At 43.0% G+C, this 24,961-nt stretch overlaps 1 protein-coding gene across 1 annotated transcript; it reads left to right on the top strand.

Annotated features, from left to right (window-relative positions):
* The first annotated feature begins 1,751 nt into the window (after positions 1–1,751).
* On the top strand, positions 1,752–19,085 carry gpr173 (G protein-coupled receptor 173). Its single transcript, XM_077223544.1, has 2 exons — positions 1,752–2,813; positions 14,070–19,085. Exon 2 carries the CDS (start codon positions 14,301–14,303, stop codon positions 15,462–15,464), a length of 1,164 nt encoding a protein of 387 aa, XP_077079659.1. The 5' UTR covers positions 1,752–2,813; positions 14,070–14,300; the 3' UTR covers positions 15,465–19,085.
* The last annotated feature ends 5,876 nt before the right edge of the window (positions 19,086–24,961 follow it).

Raw genomic sequence — 24,961 nt, forward strand, 5'->3', positions numbered from 1 at the left:
AATAACTCAAATAATCATTTAAATAATAATTACTTATTATAATAAGAAATTATAATATCTTTAATTGCTTAAATTCAGCCATTAGTGATAGAGCCATGCATCACATCACAACAAATACTTTTTTTTCTTTCTTTTTTTATCACACCACAGTGTCATCACAGTGCCTTTACTGTAATTAAGAACACAATGGCCTGGTTTCACAGACAGGATAAGGCCTTAGTTCAATTAGAGCATTTAAGTAGCTTTTATAAGAAAAAAATAATACATAATATAGTCTATGCCTTAGAAAAATTAATACATTACTGGTGTGCATCTTGAGACAAAACAATGGCACTGACATATTTTAAGATATGCCAGTGCAAGTTGCTTTCAGTTAAAACAGCTCAAACATGCATTTAAGTCTGGTACTAGGCTTAAGCCTTGTCTGTGAAACCGGGCCTTTAAATGGGCAAATGAAGTCTTTCTATACCTTGAAATAAACGGGACTAAGTAGGCTACTGCAGCAATCTATAACTCTTTCCGCTAGAGGGCGCTACTGAACCCAGAGAGCTTTTTCCATTTGAGGCTAGTGTTACGACAGACCTTTCATTATTACGAAAATTATATAAAATGATCTTAATAATCATAATGAAAGATGATGATGGTGATATACCAGAGTATAGGCTAAAACAAAGTTCAGGTGCCGTTTAAACTTGCTTTATGAAGTAACAATTTGAAACTTTTTACCAGTGACCGCTCCATTGCATTAATGTAGCTGGGCTACTACAGCAGCGGATGTAGCAGCAACTAACCAGTGCTATAGGCCTAAGCATCACACAAGATTCGTTTAGCAAATAGGACATTGACCTATTTATATGGTAATCCACCATTTTGTGCTGCCTATAAATTAAACAACTTTAAAAATGTCAGTTGTGTACTTTCATTCCTTTCAGGTGAGTGATTGTGTGTCCTCAGGTCGGTTTTCCTTTTGTCGGGTAAGACCATCTGTTCCTGCGGCTTCCAGCGGTTCAGGCAGCTGTTTGGCCAGGCATGAGGGCACGCAGCGGATCGCTGTGTCACGCAGAGACAAAACACCTTTTTACCTGGAAGTTACAGGTAGATTAAACGCTCACACACCAAGGGCCTACTGAGTGAGCTTGCTTACAACATTCCTCTCTTCAATAAAACAATCTGCCAAAGACCCAAAATCCATAGAGGAGAACTGGGCCTTCTGGTAATTTCCACATTGTAACATTAGAACATTTGGCCATATTTTTACCGACTAGGCCTACTACAGTGTAGCCTAATGATGTAGCCTATCAATATCTTTTTATTGTTTTGAATTGTTTTTTTGTTGTTGTTTTTTTCATATTTGTTTAGGGTAGGCTACCTGTTTTGAAATGTTTAAGGATGAAGGATTGAGAATGTTATATCAATAAGTACCCTATATTTGTAGGCTATTGTAGCTATAGTTCTTATTTTGGTAAAATAACAATAGGCCTACTTCTATATTTTTTGAAAACACTTTAAATTAAAAAAAAAAAAATGTTAACCATACTTCAACATTAATTCAAAACAGGGAAACAAATATCAAATCAAAATTATATGCCGTATTTTGAAAAAACCAACAACTATAATTTTGTATTTTTTTTAACACTGGCCGTTTAAAAGTTGTGGTTGTCTAGCCTATGATTTCAGTGCACCACAGTGAGGAGAACAAGGTAAGTGAGGCTGGCGAAAAATCCCGAGGCGTTTCCGAAGGGATCCGATCCAGAGAAAACGGAGGTAGAGCGCAGAGACGAGAGCCACTGTTTTCTTCGCAGAAGAATCCATTTAATTGCCTTCATTTTTCGTTAACATTCTTAATTCAGCGATGGCACCGGGATACTGACATCAATGGCGAATTCCCGAGCAAAGACTCGGTTCTGACTGCTATGTGTAATGCATCTTTTTTGCGCCTTGAATTACAGACCGTACCAGGCTTATGCATTTTAAATATATATAGGGCGCTTACATGTACTGTGTACATGTCTCCACGTAGAATGACTACACTATGTGAGAGGACAACGCTGATGCCAATGGATGTACCGAAGGATGATGCTTGATAAAGCGGATTTTTTCCCCTCGAAGATAAGATGTGAATCGGTGTGGCGTGGGAGAAAATCTCTTTGGCTCCAACAAGAAAATGAAGATGGGAATAAGCTTCTTGCCTTGTAGCCCAGTACCGAGAGCCAGACGTTATTTACACATCTAAATCTGCGTACAAGATAATGATACTGACGCTGTGTCTCAGGATTAATCGAAAACACAAAAACACTGCAGACATAGAGTAATTATGCTATTAAACTCTGCTTGATTTAGTCACCGTGTGATGGGAATATACTGCTAAGGCTTGGCCTAGCTTTATGGAAAACCCGAAGACATGACATGCACACGAAAAAAGAGGAAACGATATTTTTTGTTTTTTAAAACCTGTATCTATGTAATATTCCAGCTTCTGGCATAATATTGTTTAACCCGTCCAGCATAAGACTTTCCAGTGAAACTTGTTTCTGTTTTTCAGACGTGACCATTCCGTGTATTAATTAATTAAATAATTAATTATATTTTTCATTCTCTGTTCATAAAGGACGTCGAGGTTCATCTTGGATTACAATTTGGATTCATGAGCGATTTGTTGAACGCGTTGTGTCGGGTCGAAAAAACGTATTTGCACCTTTTTGTGCGTTTCAGTTTTTTTTTTATTTTGATTTTTTTAATATTTGCAACAAGCTCCCGTTAAGGCCTACTATCGAGACAAGATCCATTGTCTGGAGGAAGACCAAGAATTACAAGTAAGACATCCATCACTTTATGACTCTCTATGTGATGTTTTATAATTAACTAGCCTTATAAAATGGGGGATACAATTGCTCGAGCATTCAAAATAAATATAATTTAAAAAAGTCAATAATAAAAAATAAACATCTATGACTCTCGGCATGACGCATAATATCTATAGGATAGGCTACTGAAGTGAAATGCAGGCCTGTTTTATGCATTTGTTATTTCATTGTCCCTCATGCAAACGTGCAGTCGCGCGCGCGGAATAAGACAGAGAGGGAGAGACGCCGTAGTTCTTCATGATATCTAATGATAACCATGCAGGTCACAGTGCTCTAAGAAGATGTGAATCGCACCCGAGAGAGTTAGATAACGAAATAGCAGTGTAACACTGTCTGGGACTGTCGTATATGCGCCCTGACAGAGTCCATACGGGTCATTTGCACTTTTGCGTATTGGCTGTGCGAGTCACGTCATTAGTTCAAAGCAATACATTATTTTCATATTTTTCAGATGTTTTACAGAAATCCATTGACCACGCACGCGCTGTAAAACAGACTCTAGTTTGGTAAACGATTTATGTAGGGTAGGGTATGCTATATCAGTATGGCGCATCACCTTGCGCACGGATAGCCTGTCGCAAATGAAGATGATGGAGATACGGAGAAAACACTTTCTGAAAACTAGCCACGAACGACGGGATCACGTTGTTCTTTTTTTTATCGTATCAAAACGATAGGTGTGGGAGAGTCGAAATGATTCAGGCTCGTTTGGTTGGTGAATTCCGCGTCGCCTCCTCCCACCGAGAACACTGTAGCGATATTCACTGCTGTTGCTATCCAGCCTTCTACCTCCAACCAACTCCCTTTACACCTGACTCCTCCCAACGACATCGAAGGCCTTCTCACTATTAATGCGAGATAAGCGAACACTAAATCTCTGGAGGGAAATATTAAAGAGTCCAATAATTAATATAGCATAATGATAACCCAAGGGATGACAACTGTAATGGGTAGCTACAGTGGAGCTAAAGGCCTCGCTTACGCAAAATGTGTGTGTGTGTGTGTGCGTCTGTGTATTTTGATATACATTTTGGAAATTAACAAATTCTGTCTCAATTGTATTTGTGTATACATTTTGTATCATTTATTTTTGGAAGCGTTTTGCCCACAGTGGGGAGAACCTTTAGCTCTACCATCTTTATGGACTTTTTACCCCACATTATTAAACTATTTGATGGTTACGGAAAAAAAAGTACTTTGTCTGAAAAATGTATGTGATAGCAACATTTTAAAAATCCAACCTTTTGGCATTGCACCTTTTTGGCTAGAATCATTTTATAGCGATAAACAGGTTTAGGAAAGTACTGGCTTGCTGTATTTAGAAAAAAGTACAGTACTACATCATAAGTGACATTTAAATTCATTAGATTACATGTGAGGCCAACAGACCAGTTTTTCTTCAAGACATATAGCCTATGTTAAATACTGAATTTACTGTGGGAACTATTTGCATGCAAATCGATATACATTCTGCATATTGAAAAGTTTCATCTTTGGACCATAAAAATGTTAATACTCCCCTCATACCAGGTCACTGAACTACTTTTTTGTTTTGTTTTTTTGCATAAAGGTAAAGTTCAATGATACGCATAGTACCTACGTTATATCACTTAATATTTATAAAATTGTCATGTTTCTTTCTATCTAGAGGTTTCTACAATTGGAAACATCTTCTTAACAATTACAATACTTAAGACTAAATTTCTGAAATTTAATCAGAAGTGCTCATTCAAATAACACCTTTAAATGATATAAAGCTGTACATTTTGTAAAATGGTTACAACAGGTTGTCACAGTAAGGCTGTAACATTTTATCTTCTCTATGACAGAAACATTCGCTTTAATCTCCATTCTGGCTGATTATTTCTCATGAGTGACATTTTTTCCTTCCCAGCTCACCTCAATGCATACAATTCTGAGTTGCATTGAGGCTTACAAAGACACATACACCGCACAAGGCAGAAGGACCCTGTAGCCTAGCAACAAGCAGCTGTAATTGCTGTGACACAAGTGAATTAGTGTTTCTGCTTTAAAACAATGGGTCGGCGCAGTTCTATCTCCTGTTGGACTAAGGTACTCAGTGACTTTGTCATCAGCTGGCGTCTACTTATAGCTTTCTCGGTACCAGAGAATGTTAGCCAGTGAGGGCTGGCACAACTGGCGCTTTAAGTGCTGCAAATATCACCTCAGCAGGTGAAGGTATACGCCTGGATTCATGGATCAGTGCTCTTTCACATTCAGAGTCAGATAATGCTAGCTGGCTGTTCTACACCACAGCAGGGTACATGTCTGTTTGGAAAGTATCTATGCTCTCCACTAAATACCGCCAACCAGGGGCAGAGACTGCCTTTTCGGTATGTGGGTGTAAATGAGAAAGCCTGCACTGAGAAAAACAATAAGTAGCATTTACTCAATTTTTATTTGGCATGTTTTTGTACTGATATTTTTCAAGTAGGCTAAATTTCACATTTATGGAAATTAAGTAAATCTACTTAATTAAGCCAAGTAAAATTAACAAAGTGAAAAAAGTACATATAACTTATAAATTATATTGAGTAATTTTTACTTACAAATCTGATGCAATTAATATAATGAAGTAAAACCATTTGCTATGTTAAATGCATTTTACTTGTTTTATGAAGTGCTGGTATTTATTTTAAATTAAATTAAATGTTACTCTTATAATGTGAGTAATTTATTAAGAAATAAGCATCTACAGAAACCATAATGCTTTGGGCACACAATTCAGCGTGTTCAGTCTCACTCTTTGTCCTTCTCAACCGGTTTACAGCAACGAAGTCACAAAAGAATGAATGCATTTGAGAAATTTCCTGAAATTAAGAAAAGAGAAAAAATAAACAATAATCAGTAAACAGCAAATACTTTAAAATTAAAAGTTATTTAATTTGCATTCACATTATTAATTTCACTCATGCCAAATCATATCAAAAACATAAAAAAACATCCTGCATGACCTTACTCTCGTAGCAATTTCCTCACATTAATGCACACAGCATTCAGATAAATATATCATGGCTACGAATTAGGAATTTGAAAGTATGCCTACTCATTTTTCACTCGTCTTGTATGGCAACGCATTATTGTCACTATATACGTGACAATAATGCGTGTATTATATAATATATACAATGTATAACGTGGTCACTATTTACTAAAAGCAGGGATCATTTAATAGTACGATTTAGTAAATGAATGAGGGAATTAATTATATTGTGCACGATGAGGGAACGAAAACCTGTTCACTTAGCCTATTGTTAATTCGTGGCCACGATATGTCATCTAAAAAGAAAATTGCACACAAAATAACAAATATTAAACAAAAAGATCATGATTTAAGTAACATGTTCATGGTTTTTAGGCGTAATTTACTTGTGTAAAACGTAAAGTTTAAAACTGAAAAAAACGAAGCTAACTTGTCATTAAGAACATTAAACTTTTCAAATGTATAGAATTAAGTAATGAAAACACAATCGTTGATCGTAGTTACATTTACTGAATAATTTACATCTAAAAATCCGTAATATAATGCAGTTTTTACTGTTGCTAATGCTTACCTGAGAGCAGAATGAGTAGAGATTGGAAATCCCTCAATGATCGCGGATTTTCTTCTTTCCGCGCATGCGCAGATTCCTATCTTCAATTTTACTTGATTTGTAAATATGCCAGAGAGTCGGAAGTCAAATTTACTTGTCTAATATTTACAAGTAAAAATTTAGTATATAATTACGATTTACTTAATATTCTAAAGTTTTCATTTTTACAAATTTATTCTTGGCAAAAGATACATGATTTTTCTCCTTATTTACTTTGCCATAAAATCATTTTTTACAGTGTGAGTTAGGTGAAACTTCCAGAAACATTTGGTGAAAAGTGGCCAAAATTAATCATGCCACTATACTAAGTTCAAGCATTTTTGTAGCCTGACGTCGTCATACTCAGATTCTAGTCAGAATGTGAGTCTGATACTGCTCCATTGGGCTGTGATTATGGGGCGTGTGTGTATGGCGGAAATAAAAGGCCTCTTCACTCAATTGGATAGACCTAGAACCAATCGGAGCAACGGAGTAAGTGACGTATGTTGAGAGATAGATTAAAGTTGATAGATTAAACTTTTTCCGAATTCCGTAGGAAGGACGGCAAAAACATCTTTCCCATCGACAAATGCCTTGATCGCGGTTCTCTGTTCCTCTTCTAAAATTTCTGCGCTGTCTATATCTTCAATAACACACGCGATAGCGGAATATACACAACTCAATTCTCCAGTGGCAGCCATGAATTCAACCCAAGCGCTCTGATGACGTGAATGGTTACGTTACCGTTGCTCATCTGTCCATCATCGTATAAAGCCCGCCCTGACAATTTGATTGGTCCGAACAATTTTCTGTTCGGGCATAATAGCTCCTCAACGGATTGACCCATAGACAGTAAAAGAAATGGGCACAGCGACCCCATTGATTTCAACGGAGAAGACTGAAGCCCGATTATTGCACTTCCTGTCTTATGGCTGAGCGACTGCGCAGGCTCAAATTGAGCTTGACGACAGTCTGAACGTTGTCAATTTTCTAGTAGCTGTGGCAAGACAAATCTGAATCACCTAATTCCTCAAAAACGTTGTTGAAATATTTTGTCCCGTTGTTTTTATGGACTCTCTATCTATGGGCTTCTCCCTTGACTTTATGCCTCCATGTCCCCCGATTGCCTCATAGACAGTAAAAGATTGCCTGCGAGCTTGTCCTCCTGTCTATACGGTAATGTCTCTATTGTGCAACATAAAGTCGCGTGGTTATGACGCAATCGTTAGCCTGTTTTTAACAAAAACGGCTTCTACGGGGCCATAACGTAAGATACAAAGTAATGGAGACTTTTATACATTGTTGTGTTTCTTTAGAAATAAATAATGGACAAATGAAGTCTTTGGACGCCTCAGATGTAAAGTTATTCGCTGTCAAAGTGACGCCAAAATGAATGGGAGTCAATGGAATGCTAACAGCAGGTGAACTTCTGCTACAATGGCGGCTCCCGCGAGGCTTCAGTTTCCGGCTGATTGATTACCGCCTTGGATTGACCAGAGAATGTCTAATATGTCTAATTTCTTTATATTTGAGTCCAAGTTCAAACACTTAGAAACGCTCCATTAACGTACGTAGCTCTGAAGCACTGCCAGCGGGACATGAAACAGGAAGTGTCTGTCTGAGCTCCCAACAGGTTTTGCGTGGGAACGCAAGTATCTTTGCGAGGGAACGCAAATGTTTTGCGAGGGAACGCAAAGTTTCTCGGGGGAATGCAAAAGTTTTGCGAGGGAACGCAAAAGTTTTGGGAAAAAAAAAGCTCCCGTCCTAAATTTTTTTTCCACCACCACGTCCCTTTAGGGGCTCCGTAGATTTCTATGGCAACAGTGGATTTATAACATTTAATCCCGAATTCCGAGAAATCATTCATTAGCCTTCGAGGGGACAACTGACCTGATCCAAAATGAAGACTGCAAAGCTGTGTTGAGTTGGACTGTGTTGAGTTGGAAGCCAACCAACGTTTTGCCTGTTTATTGCCGCCAACCACTTGTTTCTCCGTTTTGTTTCTTTTGGGATACGGTATAAAGATATTCCTTTTGTATGATTTATAACATTTAATCCCGAATTCCGAGAAATCATTCATTAGCCTTCGAGGGGACAACTGACCTGATCCAAAATGAAGACTGCAAAGCTGTGTTGAGTTGGACTGTGATGAGTTGGAAGCCAACCAACGTTTTGCCTGTTTATTGCCGCCAACCACTTGTTTCTCCGTTTTGTTTCTTTTGGGATACGGTATAAAGATATTCCTTTTGTATGATCACCTATCTGACCGCATCCAACTGCACAGCATCGCTTGGGCATGATAGAAATATTTCGCGACGAGCTGTATTATCACCTGCGGTATAGCATTTTCTATTCCGTAAAAATGGCTGCTCCAAATGCAGGACGTCCCTAATAGGGTCAACGAACCAACTCGGCCCTCGGATATGACGTCACTTCCACACTTCAAGCGTTCTGGTATGTTTTGCACGTCCGAGTCAGAGAAAAAATATGGACGCCACCCGGAAAGCAGTTGCTGGTAGCACTGGCCGAGTACCAGGCGCTTATCAAAACGCAGCCATTTGAACTTCTAAAATTTTCACTTTATTTCATGTTTTAGTTTAACTTCTGTTAGCAACGCTAGCCACGTTAGTAACACGTTAGTAAACCCGTTAGTAGCCACGTTAGTAACCCGTTATAAACGAGGCTTCATTCAATATTGCTCTCACAACAAGAACGATTCCCATACCCACAGGCAGTGATACGGACGCAGTAAGGTATTGCAGTAATACGAGTGATTAAAATCGTCATTTAAACAACCAAAGCGGTCCAAAAACAATGAAAACAATTCATACAAGTCACACAGGGCGCAGCCATCTTGGATTCTGTATCGGAATTCTTGCTCGGTGTCCTCACGGTTGTCTGACGTCCGAGCTGGGAAATCCAAGGAAAGGGGGCGTGTTGGTGCGTGTTGATAGGCAACGTCTGTCTTCCTAGTCGGAACTCCGACACGGATAAATAATAGAAGGCACCATGAGTCCAGACCGAACTTCCCGGCCTAAAAATTTTGTGGGCGGGGTTCGGGCTTGCATCCAGGCTAGCATTTTTGGTTTTTAGAACAATATCGCAATATATATTCTAAAGCTTTGTTTTGAAGCTCTGCTATGGCTTTAGTGTAGATTTTCCACCCCCTAACTCTTTCATTCCCCCCTTCTCCCGCATCCCGGTCCACATTCCTATACTCAACACATAAAAAGTGATGTGTTGTAGCCTAGCAACAATGAGGTAATTACCATGAAAGACTAGTTGCTGGCATGCTATGTCGCGTGTGGTGAAAACAGCTGATCTGTTCGGCACTAAGGGAGAAGCAGAAGATGTTCCTCAGCATGTTACAGCAGATGCTTAGAAGGAGCCCTGCTTATCTCATTCAGCAAATTATTGATTGATCTGTGTTACTGACGGTGAACACAAATAAAATACCTTTTGTGGTGTCAGGTGTTCTTTTTTCTATTCTTTCTATAGTAGTGCACTTAAATATAAAGGTTTTAAGATTTTTTTCATTTACTTTATTTAATCATTTAATTTATTTATCAGTAATATTTAACATTATTGAAAATAAATGTTTCATGCACAATGCACTTAGAGTTTTAAATTAATTAACTTCATTGTAGAATCATTACTTAGCAAACATAAAATGTCCCCAATACTGCAATGAGAAATCACATCTGCCTCTACGCATTGCTGGGCAGATTACTTGTAAAATGTAGTCAGTTACTGATTACAGATTACATGATGAGAATTGTATCAACGTTATCTAGATTACTCATTTTAGGTAATATATTCTGTCTACTTTTTGACTTTTAGATTACTTTTAAGCAAAGTCGTTTATCACTTAAATTTGAATAGGATTATTGTGTACCATACTGATTATATCAGTAGTGTTTCGTGACGTAATTATTTATCTCAAACATGGTGTAATTGGGAGGTGCTTTTGTCCCCAAATTTAGAAGCTTCACAGATTCATTTACATGACAATTACATGGCCATTCTATATTGTGATTGTAGTCAAAGCTAATGGTATTTTTAAAAGGAAATTTAAAAAAGAAGATTTAGAGAGAATCAATAAATTATGAACAATTTACTGCCATTGTGTGAATATAAAATCATGTAACCCATAAAAAAGTTACTGTAATCTGACTATGAGCATTTTAAGATGCAATATAATTAAAAACTATAAAATTTTTGGATACTGATTACGTAATCCAGATTAAATGTAATCAGAACTACCCATCACTGTCTATATGACGTTAACATGCGCAGTTAGAATAAAGATGCAGCATACGACAGTCTTTTTCGTTCTGTCTAAGTTAAACCTAATGAATGCATTTGCGCTCTTTGGGAGTATAGCGCACAACACAGAGGCCAAAGAAGCTGAGCCATGCAATTGCATTTTCAGATTTTACTTTGTTTTTTCTGTGTAAATATGCTACAGTGAAGTCTTTAGACAGGTGCGCCGCTACTTGCATCTTTTTCAGCATCTCACACATGCGCATATTTTTAAGATGCTGTGTCAAGTTAAAAAACGTTCAACAAAAACATGTCTCCAGACTGCTTTATTTGGAAACAACCCCATTATTATTTTGGTCTGAGTGGAATGCGTATCTTTAAAGTGCATGTATTCAAAAAAAAATAAATAACAATAACAACAAAAAAAACTTTTCGGGGGAGCGTCTTGCAGCATTCTCTACCTGTCAATCATTTTGGATACATAACAACTGGTCAGAATTTGGGGGATTGAGTGCTTTGGAGGCAGACAAGGAGATGGCGAAAGGATGTGGAAAGAAGCAGGCAAGGGGATAGTGAAAACAGGCAGACGAGCCCATGAAGGAGTAGATGGAGGCAGCACACATGGAAGAGATGAAGGGAGGAGTGGCCAGATGGTGTTGATCCAGAGCATGACCAGGATGATAGCCCAAGGTGGAGTTGATGGAGGGAGAAGCCGTGGTAGAATCCTGGTTGATGACACCAGGGGGACGTCCGACAGCGATGGAGGCGTAGATAGTGGAGCCCAGAGCGCAGACGGAGAGCAGAGGGAGCAATGGGAGGCTGATGACCTGGGTGACCGCGACAGAGCCGCAGCAACACCCCCGAGATGTAGGTATCCAGAGGGCAGAGGTTGAGCTGAAACGACGAGGGCGGACCTAACTAAAGCCCAAGGGGTGGAGGGCTGGAGAGCAGCAGACCGCATGCAAGTCTGCAGCGAAGGTGTAACGATGTCCGACCCAGGTGGAGCCGACGGTCCGAGAGAGCCCAGCGTGGCCGAATCCCCGATTTTCCACGCTGGAGTAGAGGGAGGGAGGAGAGCAGGCATAGGAATCAGGAAAATGGGTCCAAGAGGGACAGAGCATTCAGAGGCTGGAGTTGGAGCCACAGGCTCATCACGCCCAGGCGGAATTGGCTTTCAGTAGGTCCTCTGTGTAACCACGCCACTGAAAGAAGGTATATGTGACACAGAGGGGCCGATGGGAAATGATGACAACTGGGTGGCAGGAATGGCTAAGGAGGAGAATGGAGAACAGCACAAAAACAGACCATTCCTTTGAGGTGTCGGGACAAAAATGGTACCCTAGTACACATGCTCTAGACTTAACCAAAAATTCAGGCATTTTGGTCTTCCCTACATGCAATCGTAGAGAAAATTGTCGACCAGAATATCCCGTTCACCCCTAGTCTGTTTATTTTGGGGGACCCCTCTGCATTAGGTGACCTGACCCCTCCACTCTCTAACTGGACCCAGACTGTCCTCATGCCTGGCCGGAAACTTTGGGTCAAAGAATGGAAAGCCCCCTCTGCACCACCACTGGATTTGTGGTGCGTCGCTCTGGGTCAGCTGGCTGCCCTTGAACAACTGTCCTATAGGTTGCTTGATAAAGTGGAGGAGTACAACTTGAAATGGGGAAAGTATCATTCGTACACCTTGGAGGTTTAATGGGATTCTGAGGGACTGACTGAGGGATACATTTTGTTAGATTAAGGTACCTACATTTAGGCAAGGCTGTAACTCAAGGACTAGGTGCATCACGTTTTTTTCTGAAATAATCATTATTTTCTAAAAATGTATTTAGAGTGTAGTTTTTGTCTATGGATGTGCTTTGTCTTCCTGTCATTCTATTTTGTTGTATGAGCACTGCTCAATTTTTCAGATGGATATGTGTGTGTGTGTTTAAATGTTCTGAAAACCCAATAAATTGTCAATCATAAAAAAAACACAGCATTCCTGATGGCAGGCTGAAGAGGTGGTGGGAGAGAGAGACTGAAGCAGGATTAGCAGGACTGAAGAAGATGATACATATTCTGGCAAGATGGAAAAGGGACACAAGGAATTCATCTCTCCACAATCACATAAACTGTCCATTGGGTCTAGCCAGTACTCACTCTCAGTGGTGGGTGGGTGGCCGGGGCTCGCTTCAAAACCCTAGAATTCAACGAGGACTCCCATGGTCACACCCCTGGTCAGACTCTCTGTGGTTCAGAGCTTCCAGTTTGCATGGGGCTCAGGCATAGTATCCGTCTATCGGGTGGTGACGGACTGGGCTCTGGGTCAGGCTGTGGTATGGATCGGGGGTAGACACTTTCCAGACACCTGATGAAGGCCTCCCTCCAGCTAAGTCCTTAGGTGTCAGGGAGGTCTACTGGGTGGTGATGGTTGCCTCAAATCAAGGCAGGCGAACAAACACAACTCTAGTATTAACGAGACCGGACAAACTGAAGTGAACACACATGAACTTAAATACAAGCGATAAGAAGGGTAAACACAGCTGAACAGAATGGCAAATTAAATGAGTTACTATGACCAATAAACTAGGAATTGGGACAAAGGAAAACAGAAACAAACTAAAAGTCCATGAAAATGAAACAAGACGAAAATGACTGGATATATGTTATAGTAGCCTATTTACCCACACAAGTAATGTAAGGTTTAGGGGTAGATTTAGGGTTATAACCTTACCAATTTTGTGTTATTACTACAATAAGTACATAGTATGTACATGCGAAACAGGACTGTAAATTAATGTTTGGGAATAATGGTCGACCATCATTAGTTTAGTTTGAAACCTTGACCTTTCTGGTAAATAACAAAATGTTAATGTGAGTAAAACTTTTTCTTTTCTTTTTAAATCTAATTTTCAAGTGTTTCCACTATACATTTTATCACAAGTATGTTTCCACACATGGCAAATTTTCTTTATTTGATTTTTTAGTTTTGTAAGTATACTGTACCTGAAAGTTTTTGGATAATTTTTCACATTATTTATGAATTGCCATAGTACTTCTAGAGTTAAATTAGAGTTCTAGAGTTAGAGTTTTTATTCGGCACTAGTAGTTTGCTGTTGTATTAGTGTGGTCTCCTCAGTTCTCAATTTATTTGCAAGGAAAAAAATGTTGTATTGGTATTAAGAATATTATTATTTTTTCCTGCATCAATATCACTTCATGATATTTAACTCTTCTTGACCTAAACATCTTTTTTCCCAGACATTACAGAAATTATATACTTTCCCCAAAAGTCAGTTGTATTTGTACCCTTTAAAGACCAGCATTTTTTTGTAACAAATGTTTTGTTCTTTATTCACAGGTGTGGAGGCCAAGAGAGGTGGCACATTTAAAGGGACGTTCCAAAGAAAACTGTACAAGATGGGGCAATGCATATCAAGCTTCTCTCCTTCCATTTGAGACAACAACGAAAGGCAACCACGAGGACGGACGACAGCTCAGCTGGAGGTGGCGGAGGTGGAGGAGGGAGTGGAGGAAGTGGGGGTAAAGGAGGAGTTGAAGGAGGAGGTGTGCAATTTGAGCAGCAAAGGGGATGGCCAACGGAAACGCAAGCAGTGATGGGCCTGGGAACCCCTTGGCGGCTGTGGTGTCTACAACCGGTGGCATGATGGGTGGAGCACCTTCTTCAGCCGTGTCTACCTATGTGAAACTCGTCCTTCTGGGGCTGATAATCTGCATCAGCCTGGTGGGCAACTTAGTGGTATCCCTGCTGGTGCTAAGGGACAGAGCCCTACACAAGGCACCCTACTACTTTCTTCTGGACCTCTGCCTTGCCGACACCATCCGTTCGGCGGTCTGCTTTCCCTTCGTGCTGGTGTCCATCAAGAATGGCTCGGCCTGGACTTACAGCGTGCTTAGCTGCAAGGTGGTGGCCTTCATGGCCGTCCTTTTTTGCTTCCATGCTGCCTTCATGCTGTTCTGCATCAGCGTCACACGCTACATGGCTATCGCCCACCACCGGTTCTACTCCAAGCGAATGACCTTCTGGACATGTGTGGCAGTGGTATGTATGGTCTGGACGCTGTCGGTCGCCATGGCGTTCCCGCCCGTCTTTGATGTTGGCACCTACAAGTTTATCCGCGAGGAGGACCAGTGCATCTTCGAACATCGCTACTTCAAGGCCAACGACACATTAGGCTTTATGCTGATGCTGGCTGTGCTAATCTTGGCCACTCACGTGGTGTACATGAAGCTTCTGCTGTTCGAATACAAACACAGAAAGATGAAGCCGGTCCAAATGGTTCCAGCCATCAGCCAAAACTGGACCTTTCACGGACCTGGAGCTACAGGCCAGGCTGCCGCGAACTGGATAGCAGGGTTCGGCCGTGGCCCAATGCCTCCCACTTTATTGGGCATCAGGCAGAACTTGCACAACCAGAACAGACGCCTGCTAGGCATGGAGGAGTTTAAGGCCGAGAAACAGCTTGGCAGGATGTTCTATGTCATCACCTTGTTTTTTCTGGTGCTTTGGTCCCCGTACATTGTGGCCTGTTACTGGCGGGTCTTTGTTAAAGCGTGCACCATCCCGCACCGGTATCTGTCTACTACCGTGTGGATGAGTTTCGCCCAGGCGGGTGTGAATCCCATCATCTGCTTTTTCCTCAACAAGGACCTGAAGAAGGGCCTGCTGGCCCACCTGCCTCCCTGTTGTAGAACTCCACCTCAACTGCCCCGTGAGCCTTACTGTGTCATGTGAAGATGAGTGTTCATTCATAATGTTCTTTTTTTCTGTTCTTTCTCTTCTGGATGGTTGGAAAGTGGACAGCCAGGGGGGAGGGAATAAGAGGTCTGTATTTATGGAGACATGGACAAAATTTAAGAGCTGTTGTGGCCTTTGATTCAGTTTAAGATGCTTTAAAAGGGTGGATGTCACGGAATAAGCATCTACTGTCACCTTAATGATTTTAAGGGCAAAATGGGCTCTACACTAATGTGTGGTTTTGTAAATCAACTCTTGAACAGGTTTGAAGAACCATATGTTTCGCTTTAGGGTGGTTCAAATTCACAAATCAACCAAACTGATGGTCTATTTTATGGTGAATGTATGAAGGCTATATCAAATGGCTTCTTATGATCAATCTCAACAAACATTACCATTTGATTTGGCTCAGTATCTGTATCCCTTTACCAGGATCCTGAGGGCCCAGAATCAAAGATTTGCAAAAATATTCGTATTCATGCCTTGTGAACAGCTGCACTCCTGGCAGAGTAATTTATATTATTTGAACTAGTGATTCAAAAATACTCAACGTGCATGTGTATTACCTTATCTTTAAGGGGAAACAAACTTGAGATTAAACTATTTTTAAGAATGAGTGCCAAGCATAAGCCTCTAGGAATGAATGAGGCTGACAAAAAAAGACAAAGTTCCTATAATTTATGCTAATTGGTTGGGCTGAACCCTTCCTGTGGCTTCATCAGACAGGAATTAAGATACTCATGAAAAACAGTGTGTATAAAAAGCTACTTCCAGAACAAATAATGTTGATTCAAAGGGATTGTAGACAAAAGGAGCTGACTGAAAATATGAATCGGTGTGAAATATGGCCTATTCAGGGTTGTAGGTTCTTTCCCTGAGTTCTTGCTGTAATTTATTCTGTTTTTTAATTTGTCTTTTTTTTTCTCTCAGCTCTATTTAATTAATTTATAGAATATTTCATATCATTGCACACAATTACTCATGCCTTTATAATTTCCATAATGAGTCTGAATATATGACCATCTTATGATGTTGAAACCAGAAAAGGTGAAGTATTTTACTGTTACTTGTGAAGAGACGGATCAGTATTGAATACTGATTTGTTAATGATGTATTTCGGTTAAACCAACCGATCATTTATCCTTCCAACGCTTGCACAGAAGATGTTGTAGAGGAGAAGTTACTTGGTCTTTTGCGTTTTGAATTACTTGAAAGAAAGTTTGCAAGCCTGTCAGATACAAAAGGTTTTTAATATGTGATTTTCATACTTGTATCTTGGAAAGTGATCATTTCAGACTTTACATTTTCAATCATGTAAGTGTAAGTGACAGGTAGGTTGCATTAGAGGCATTTTAGTTTGCATTTACTGTGTTTTACAGACTAACAGAGGATGAATGGATTGTTGGAAAGAAGTTGTTGGTCAGGTAGTATTAAGTAACCTAAAGTCTGACAGTGTATCTTGGCCTCCTGTTGACCAGAAATCAAACAAAATTCTGATTTTTAATCTTGTAATGAAAAAAATGAATGTTTAAGATTAGGGAAGAAAAACATGTAAGGTGTTAGTGGAATGTTTAGATTTCTTTTTTGAAGTATTACATTTCATTAGGAGCTAATAAGTGGATGAACTAAATTCCCAAATGGGTTGAGTGTCAAATGAATTTCCCTTAATATTTTGCACACAACTCAAGAAATCATTGATCAGCCACATGATTTCTCTGGCATATATTGACTTGAATCAGAATGCTGACCAACGCAGACAGGACAGATTGTAATATTTCCGTGAATGTTCAATGAGATCTCTCTGTAGGGTAGGCATGGGATTGATAGGAGTGATCAGACTTTCTTTTTCTGAAACCTGTCATTGCAATGAACACAGAAAAAACATCTATGATGAACAGAAAAAGATGAATAATTCTTTCTGTTATTTGCATTTTATGCCTTACTCCATTACCAAGGTTTAATGTTACCAATGCAAGAATGATCTGAAAGCTGTATGCTTCTAAAGACACCAATAAATCATACTTTAACATATGCTGGGGAAAACACAACACTGTGTATTTGTGGATTATCGGTGGACATGTCTTCTGCCCTTAACAAGCCTTTGGGTTGCGGGTAAGAAGACGCCTGCATCAGCTGCGTTATTGATAAAGAATTTACGAACTGCAACATGTGGGAGTGAACAATTTTGCTCAGTTCTCTGGAGAGACTTGAATTTACGAAAACAAAACAACACAGAGAGACACGAATTGATTTTCCATGGAATTAAAAGAAACTTCTTGGATTCGTAAGGATTTCCTCGAGACTTTTTTCTTCTTCTCGTCTTTGGGCGGGTTTGGGGTGGGGGACAGTATGTGAATGGTGGTTTGGGCTATTGTTGTATTCACCTGTGAATAGGAAATCGCTTGGGTCAGTGTTGGGTGAACCGGATGTGATTTTGTAACAAGCAAAAATGCCTGGTAGAACATTTTTAGTTGCTTCAGGCATCTTATCTTTTGTAAAATAACTGTGAACCTCTGTGTAATTTCATGTGTATTATATGGACAATGCACTAACTTCAAGTGGGGGGGCGGAGTGAAGGGTGGGGTTACGACCCTTGATCGTCATCTTTTTACCACGCATGTGTGTGTGAGTGTTTACGCTGAGTATGAGTGTGTGGATAAAGCTGGGTACTCATGAGGAGCAAAGCAAAGGTGAAAGGTCAGGTATACACCATTTGATAGGAACTACTCCTGTTGTTGATCCACTAAAATTTCACATTTTCAATTCTTCAACACAACGGCAAAAACTACAGAGAGCTGAGCCTTAAATAAGACATAATGTTTATTAGAATCAACATGGAATATGGATCATAACCAACACTCAAAAAGGAATATGTCTTGTTTACCACATCTTGATACTGACATGAAAACAGACAGCCACAGATGGAGAAGTTATCAGTCATTGTTTTGGCTATTTCAGCATTACAAGGATTACTGAATATATTTTTTGTTCAAATTAATTGTAAATTATAAATTTATTTGGTAACTGAATTTTGATATTCAAGCTGCACCTTTAAACAGCAAGTGATCAGTTTAGTTGGCATCCATTTTGAAAACAGACAAATATGAGTTTTCTTGAGTTTAATTATTCTAACAATGCAACGAATTTGTAAGCAAAAACTGTTACATAATTTAAGGTTGAGAAAGTTTTATCTAACGTACCTATGTCCTAATATTATTTGCCTTTCATATTAATTATTGATAGTGCCTGAGTTGATCACAAAATCTTTTTCTGATTAATCGCTAATAATTGCCAAATTATATTATGAATGAGTATGTGATTTCATCATGTCAGCTCACTGAACTACTGAACGGATGACAAAAATCTTTAAAACTGCAGATATGACAAGCCACTCACACAGCCAACTATTATAAGAGCAATAGACAGCACCTATGTTCATAGAAATTTTAGTTGAGCAACTCGGGAGTTGTTTATTTGTGAATGCATGATGAATGAAGGGGGTAATGGAAAAACTGAAGAAAAAAGAGAAAGAAACGTGAGTCAGCTTTCAGATATCTTGATCTGTAAATCAACAGGATTTTTTTTCCAACATGACAATAAAAGTTTACTTTTGTTGCATTTTTGACTCTTAATGTGGTCTGATTTTTACTCAATGCTGTATGAGTTCAGGATTGAGTTAGCAATATTCTTGTTTGATTATTGAAGTATTTATTCTTTTGTCATAATGTGTGTAACCTCTTTGACAGTGAAGTTTGCCAACTCGAAGACACCTCAGATTCACACGCTTGGATTATCAGTTGGTCTTTGACCTTTATCTACTTGATACTTATGGCAGATTCTCTGCACTGCAGGAAGACCTAAATCAGCTCAAATGTGTTGGAGAGACTGAACTATATAGGATGAGCATTTCCCTTTCATAGGCCAACAATTTAGATGTGATTATTATTAGTCAGTATGAAATCAAAATTTACAATTCTTGGTTTTATATGGAATATTGCAGTATTCATTCTAAATGATTTATCTGTGCACATATTTTTTTTATTTATTCATGTGCCGTCATTTTAATCAAAATAACTTCCCTTCCCTCTTGCTGCAACATCTCTTTTCTGATGATTTGTTTACTCACATGACATCACAGCGTAGCAAACCACAACTATCCAACCATCCAATCAATTCCCGATGGACAAAATCAAGTCCGCCCTGAATTTTTTCTTGTTTGAGAAGCGGTTCACTTGGATATACTTCCATTTCATGATGGCTTAAATTTTTTTTTAATCAGATTGACAAATACGTTAAATCAGGTTCTCGCTCTGTTCCTTCTTTCCAATTTGGGTAATTTGCAAGAATGGTAAGTATTTGCATGGTCATTTAATAACATCAGATTGTACCAAGGTGTCTCTGCAACCACCTTAGATATGCATGCAATCTAAACTTGACAGAGAGGTTCCATCGGAACTCAACAGTGAAGTGTTCAGCAGCATGCGGTGGATGAACATTAGTTCACCCGGCGTGAGATTGGCCATGGTTAGATGCTCAGACCATATGTGTAAGGTCAGCTGATTAATGTTTGCCAGTCTGCGCTTTGTGAGATTTGATCCACAGCAAATCCAATAAAGGCAACCACTCGCCCACGGCAACCACAGGATATCGGGATGCTATGTAGGCCTACAGTATATAGTTAATTTAGGTTCAACAGAGTAGAAGCTGGGTAGCCTACAAAAGAGCTATGGATCTATAAATGAACAGAATTGCAGCCGGAAGGAATGAATACTTCAACAGCAGAGGGAGAGGGATGAGGAAAGATGCTGGCCTGGAGGAATCTCACCTCCTCATGGCAGGTTAAAGCTGAGCTGAGTGTCAGCGAGGCCAGATGAGTAGGGTTCTACTGCAGCCCTCTCCCAAATCCACTACACAGATGTGTTATTTATTGCTATTTTATCTGTACATTAAATGTGTTTAGTAAAACAGCCTTATGTTTCAATGTTTTAAATTTGTGGAATAATGATGCACATCCTTCAATAACTAACAAAATACATATAGCTTTCACCAAATTCTAAACATTTGCCACTGACACAAGGTGAGCTTGTTTTTATTCAGAAAAACGTCTCGGTTACGTATGTAACCCTCGTTCCCTGAGTAGGGAACGGAGACGTTACGTCGGATGACGACGAATGGGGTTTCGCTTAGAACACCTATCGACTTCGAGTATTACAAAACGAGCCAATGGCAAGGAAATGCCATGGGTCTGCGGAATTTGCATGGCGTAACTCCGCCCCACCTCGTGGGTATAAAAGGAGGACGCCGGCAACAGGCAGATATGTTTCTTCGCTGAGGAGCCAAGACTGAGCTCAGGCGATCCCCGCGGTACAGCGGAAAGTGGCAGGCAGACGTAACGTCTCCGTTCCCTACTCAGGGAACGAGGGTTACATACGTAACCGAGACGTTCCCTTTCGTTGTCACTCCGAGTTACGTCGGATGACGACGAATGGGGTTACCAGTCTAATCACGCCACCTTCTCAGCTGTCTTCCAGTGCCCTGCGTAAATCTGAGATCCCTGTCGTGAGACTGGCACGGACGAAGGACTCCTATTTAGCACAGGAATACCAAGGTACACTGGGGAGCATATCCCAAGTTCAGGGGAAATATGCAATTACTGCCAACCCAGAGGGGGGGACTTAGAGAATAAACATGTGACCCGAAGGAGACATGGAGAACACTGGGGTGTCCAGCCGCAGGTGGAATATTTCAACCCCAGGGGTGGCAAGGTGGCTTGCCAAGGGAAAGACACATGCTCGGGAGGCTTACAGTGGAATACACATGTGGGGGTCGCTCAGGGGAGGGACCATGCACACGGGAGGCACCTAGCCGACACAGGCAATAGACACTGGCGCCAACGTCAGGAGTGCTGGAGGAACTCAGGGCTTTTCGGGGAAGCTCACCTGAGGAGAATATCGCACGTATCCAGTCCGTGGAGTGGAATGGCGAGCAAGCGAAGACACCTGAGCGGGTCCAGTACTAGCTGGTTGAAGCGAGTACATGAGAGGACACTGGCTCCACTCGGAGATTGTAGAATCTGGCGAATGTGTTAGGTGTCGCCCAGCCTGCAGCTCTGCAGATGTCTGTTAGCGAGGCGCCATGCGCTAGAGCCCAAGAGGATGCCACACTCCGGGTGGAGTGGGCAGTCACACCAAGGGGGCACGGTCGACCTTGCTGCTGGTATGCCAAGGCAATGGCGTCCACTATCCAGTGAGACAACCTTTGCTTGGAGAGAGCCTTTCCCTTCAGCTTCCCACCATAACAGACAAAGAGCTGGTCTGAGGTCCTGAAACACTGCGTCCTGTCTACATAGGTGCGGAGGGCGCGTACTGGACAGAGCAGTGCCAAGGCTGGGTCTGCCTCCTCCGGGGGCAGCGCTTGCAGGTTCACCACCTGGTCCCGGAAGGGAGTGGTAGGAACCTTGGGCACATATCCAGGCCGGGGTCTCAGGATCACGTGAGAGTAAGCCGGCCCAAATTCCAGGCACGCTTCGTCAACGGAGAATGCATGCAAGTCCCCCACCCTCTTGATGGAGGCCAATGCAACCAGGAGCGCTGTCTTCATAGACAGGAACTTAAGCTCCACTGATTGCAAAGGCTCAAAGGGAGCACTCCGCAGGGCAGTTAGAACCACTGAGAGGTCCCAAGAGGGAACGAGAGGAGGGCGAGGAGGATTCAGTCTCCTCGCTCCTCTCAGGAACCTGATGATCAGGTCGTACCTTCCAACAGACTTACCTTCGACTGGGTCATGGTGTGCGACAATAGCGGCAACATAGACTTTCAGGGTGGAGGGAGACAGCCTTCGCTCCAGCCTATCTTGAAGGAAGGAAAGCACGACACTAATCGAATATCTCCGGGGGTCTTCTCGGTGAGAAGAGCACCAGTTGACGAAGAGGTTCCACTTCAACGCGTAGACGTGTCTCGTGGACGACGCTCTAGCGGAAGTGATGGTAGCCGCCACCGTAGGTGGAAGGGTACTCAAACCTGCTTCGTCCCGTCCAGGAGCCACACGTGGAGGTTCCAAAGATCGGGACGAGGGTGCCATAGGGTGCCCCGTCCCTGAGAAAGGAGGTCCTTCGTCAGGGGAATCGGCCAAGGAGGTACTGTCGCGAGGAGTACTAGTTCGGATAACCAGGTCAGGGCGGGCCAGTACGGCGCGACCAGAATGACCTGCTCCTCGTCCTCCCTGACCTAGCGCAAGGTCTGCGCAAGAAGGCTCACTGGGGGAAACGCATACTTGCGGCCCTGCGGCCAGCTGTGCGCCAGAGCATCCGTGCCGAGCGTGCCCTCGGTCAGGGAATAAGACTGGGCGCAAGACGTACGGCCAGCAACTCGAGGCAATTGACATGCCAGAGGCGACGGGGTCCTGTCCAGGAGCCCGCGGCAGCACGTCCATTGCACATGGCACCCCAGCCCGTGGAGGAGGCATCTGTCGTTACAACAACATGCCGCGAAGCTCGTTCCAGGGGCACTCCGGCCCGTAGAAAACTGAGGTTCGACCACGGGGTGAAGGTCTGACGGCAGGTCGGAGTAACTGTTACTCGGAGGGTGCCGTGTTGCCATGCCCACCTCGGGACTCGGTCGCGAAGCCAAAGCTGAAGCGGTCTCATATGAAGCAAACCGAGCGGCGTTGCCGCGGCTGCAGAAGCCATATGCCCAGGAGCCTCTGAAAAAGTTTCAGTGGAACCGCACTCTTGCCCTCGAATTGTCTCAGGCAAGTCAGCAGTGACTGCGCGCGCGCTAACTCGTAAGCTGCGCGGACATGGCGACCGAGTCGATATCCATACCGAGAAAAGAGATCCTCTGCATGGGGCAAAGTTTGCTCTTCTCCCAGTTGACCCGAAGGCCCAGACGAGCTAGGTGCCGAAGCACTAGGTCCCTGTGTTCGCAACCTGAACTCGAGAGTGAGCTATGATCAGCCAGTCGTCGATATAACTCAGGATGCGAACCCCGTGTTCCCGAAGGGGAACAAGGGCAGCCTCGACGACCTTCGTGAAGATGCGAGGAGACAGGGCTAGCCCGAAAGGGAAAACCGCGTACTGGATGCCTGCCCCTGAAAGAAAACCGAAGGAACGGTCTGTGTCAAGGAGAATAGAGACATGAAGTAGGCGTCCTTCAGGTCGATCGCTGCAAACCAATCCTGGGCCATATGCATTCGAAAACGCGTTTGAGCATCTTGAACGGCATCCTGTGAAGGGAGCGGTTCAGCACGCGCAAGTCCAGGATTGGCCGTAACCCACCGGTTTTATTGGGGACAATGAAGTAGGGGCTGAGAAGCCGGCTGGACCTCATCTCGGCTGGAGGGACAGTCTCGATTGCGCCCTTCGCCAGCAGGGTGGCAATCTCTGCTCTCCTGATGGGGGCATAGCCACCGACAAAAGTGGAGCGGACTCCCCAAGTGGGGAGGAGACCGTGCGAACTGAATCGCATAGCCGAGCCTGATGGTCCGCGCGACTCAGGGGGACAGACGGGGAAGCTCTAACCAGGCTCCCAGGAACTGAACCAGCGGGATCATGCGACCACAGGCGTCCCCCCGGAGGGGCAGCGAAGCGGAGTAACTGGCCCAGACGTGTACGGCATAGCGGCCCGATGTGGGGGCACAGTTAGCAACCGCGCCCTGGCAGAGGGGCCAGGGGAGGACCAGGCTGGTCGTCCCGCGGGGGCCTGCTCTGCCAGGGGTCTGGCGACAGAGGGGGACAGGGGCGAAGCGGTCCGTGGACGGCACGCCATGTCAACCACCTCTGGGACAGAGGGGGACGAGGAGAGCACGGCTTGTGGGCGGCGCTCTGTGACGTCCGAGAACTCTGTGCTCAGAGACGGGAGAATCAGCTCTTTGGAGAATAAGGATTCTTCCCCGGCCCTCCCCGGGGAAAGGAGTGGTCCTGCTACCAACTCCTGGAAAGAACTGAGTCCCATCTCTGAGGAGCCCAACTCAAGAGCGCCGCTTAACCCGGCGTGTAGCTGGGTGCGGGGCTGGAGAGGACTGTGGCGTCCGACCGCGGCCTCCAGAGCCGACCCGGGTGAACGGGCGGGGTGGGAGCCGCGGGGTGGCGCCCTCGGCAGTGGGCAGACCGAGGGATCTGAGCGGACGGCGGGGCCGTCGGGACAGAATCAACCTCAGTCTGCTCCATCGCCGAGGTGCCCGTCTCACGAGCGCCGCTTAACCCGGCGTGTAGCGGGGGGCGGGGCTGGAGAGGGCTGTGGCGTCCGCCCGCGGCCCCCAGAGCCGGCCCGTGAACGGGCGGGGTGGGAGCCACGGGAGGGCGCCTTCGGCGGTGGGCAGACGAGGGATCTGAGCGGACGGCGGGGCCGTCGGGACAGAATCAACCTCACTCTGCTCATGGGCGGCTGAGAGCTGTTGGGCAAGCCCTCAACCGCACCGCCGAAGAGCCCGACCTGGGATATGGGAATGTCGGACAGACGGGTCCGCGCGACATCCAGCACATCAGACAGGTTCAG

The sequence above is a fragment of the Siphateles boraxobius genome, unplaced genomic scaffold, assembly GCF_051911475.1.
Source record: "Siphateles boraxobius isolate OS27281-9 unplaced genomic scaffold, OSU_SipBor_1 9, whole genome shotgun sequence".
Lineage (NCBI taxonomy): Eukaryota > Metazoa > Chordata > Actinopteri > Cypriniformes > Leuciscidae > Siphateles > Siphateles boraxobius.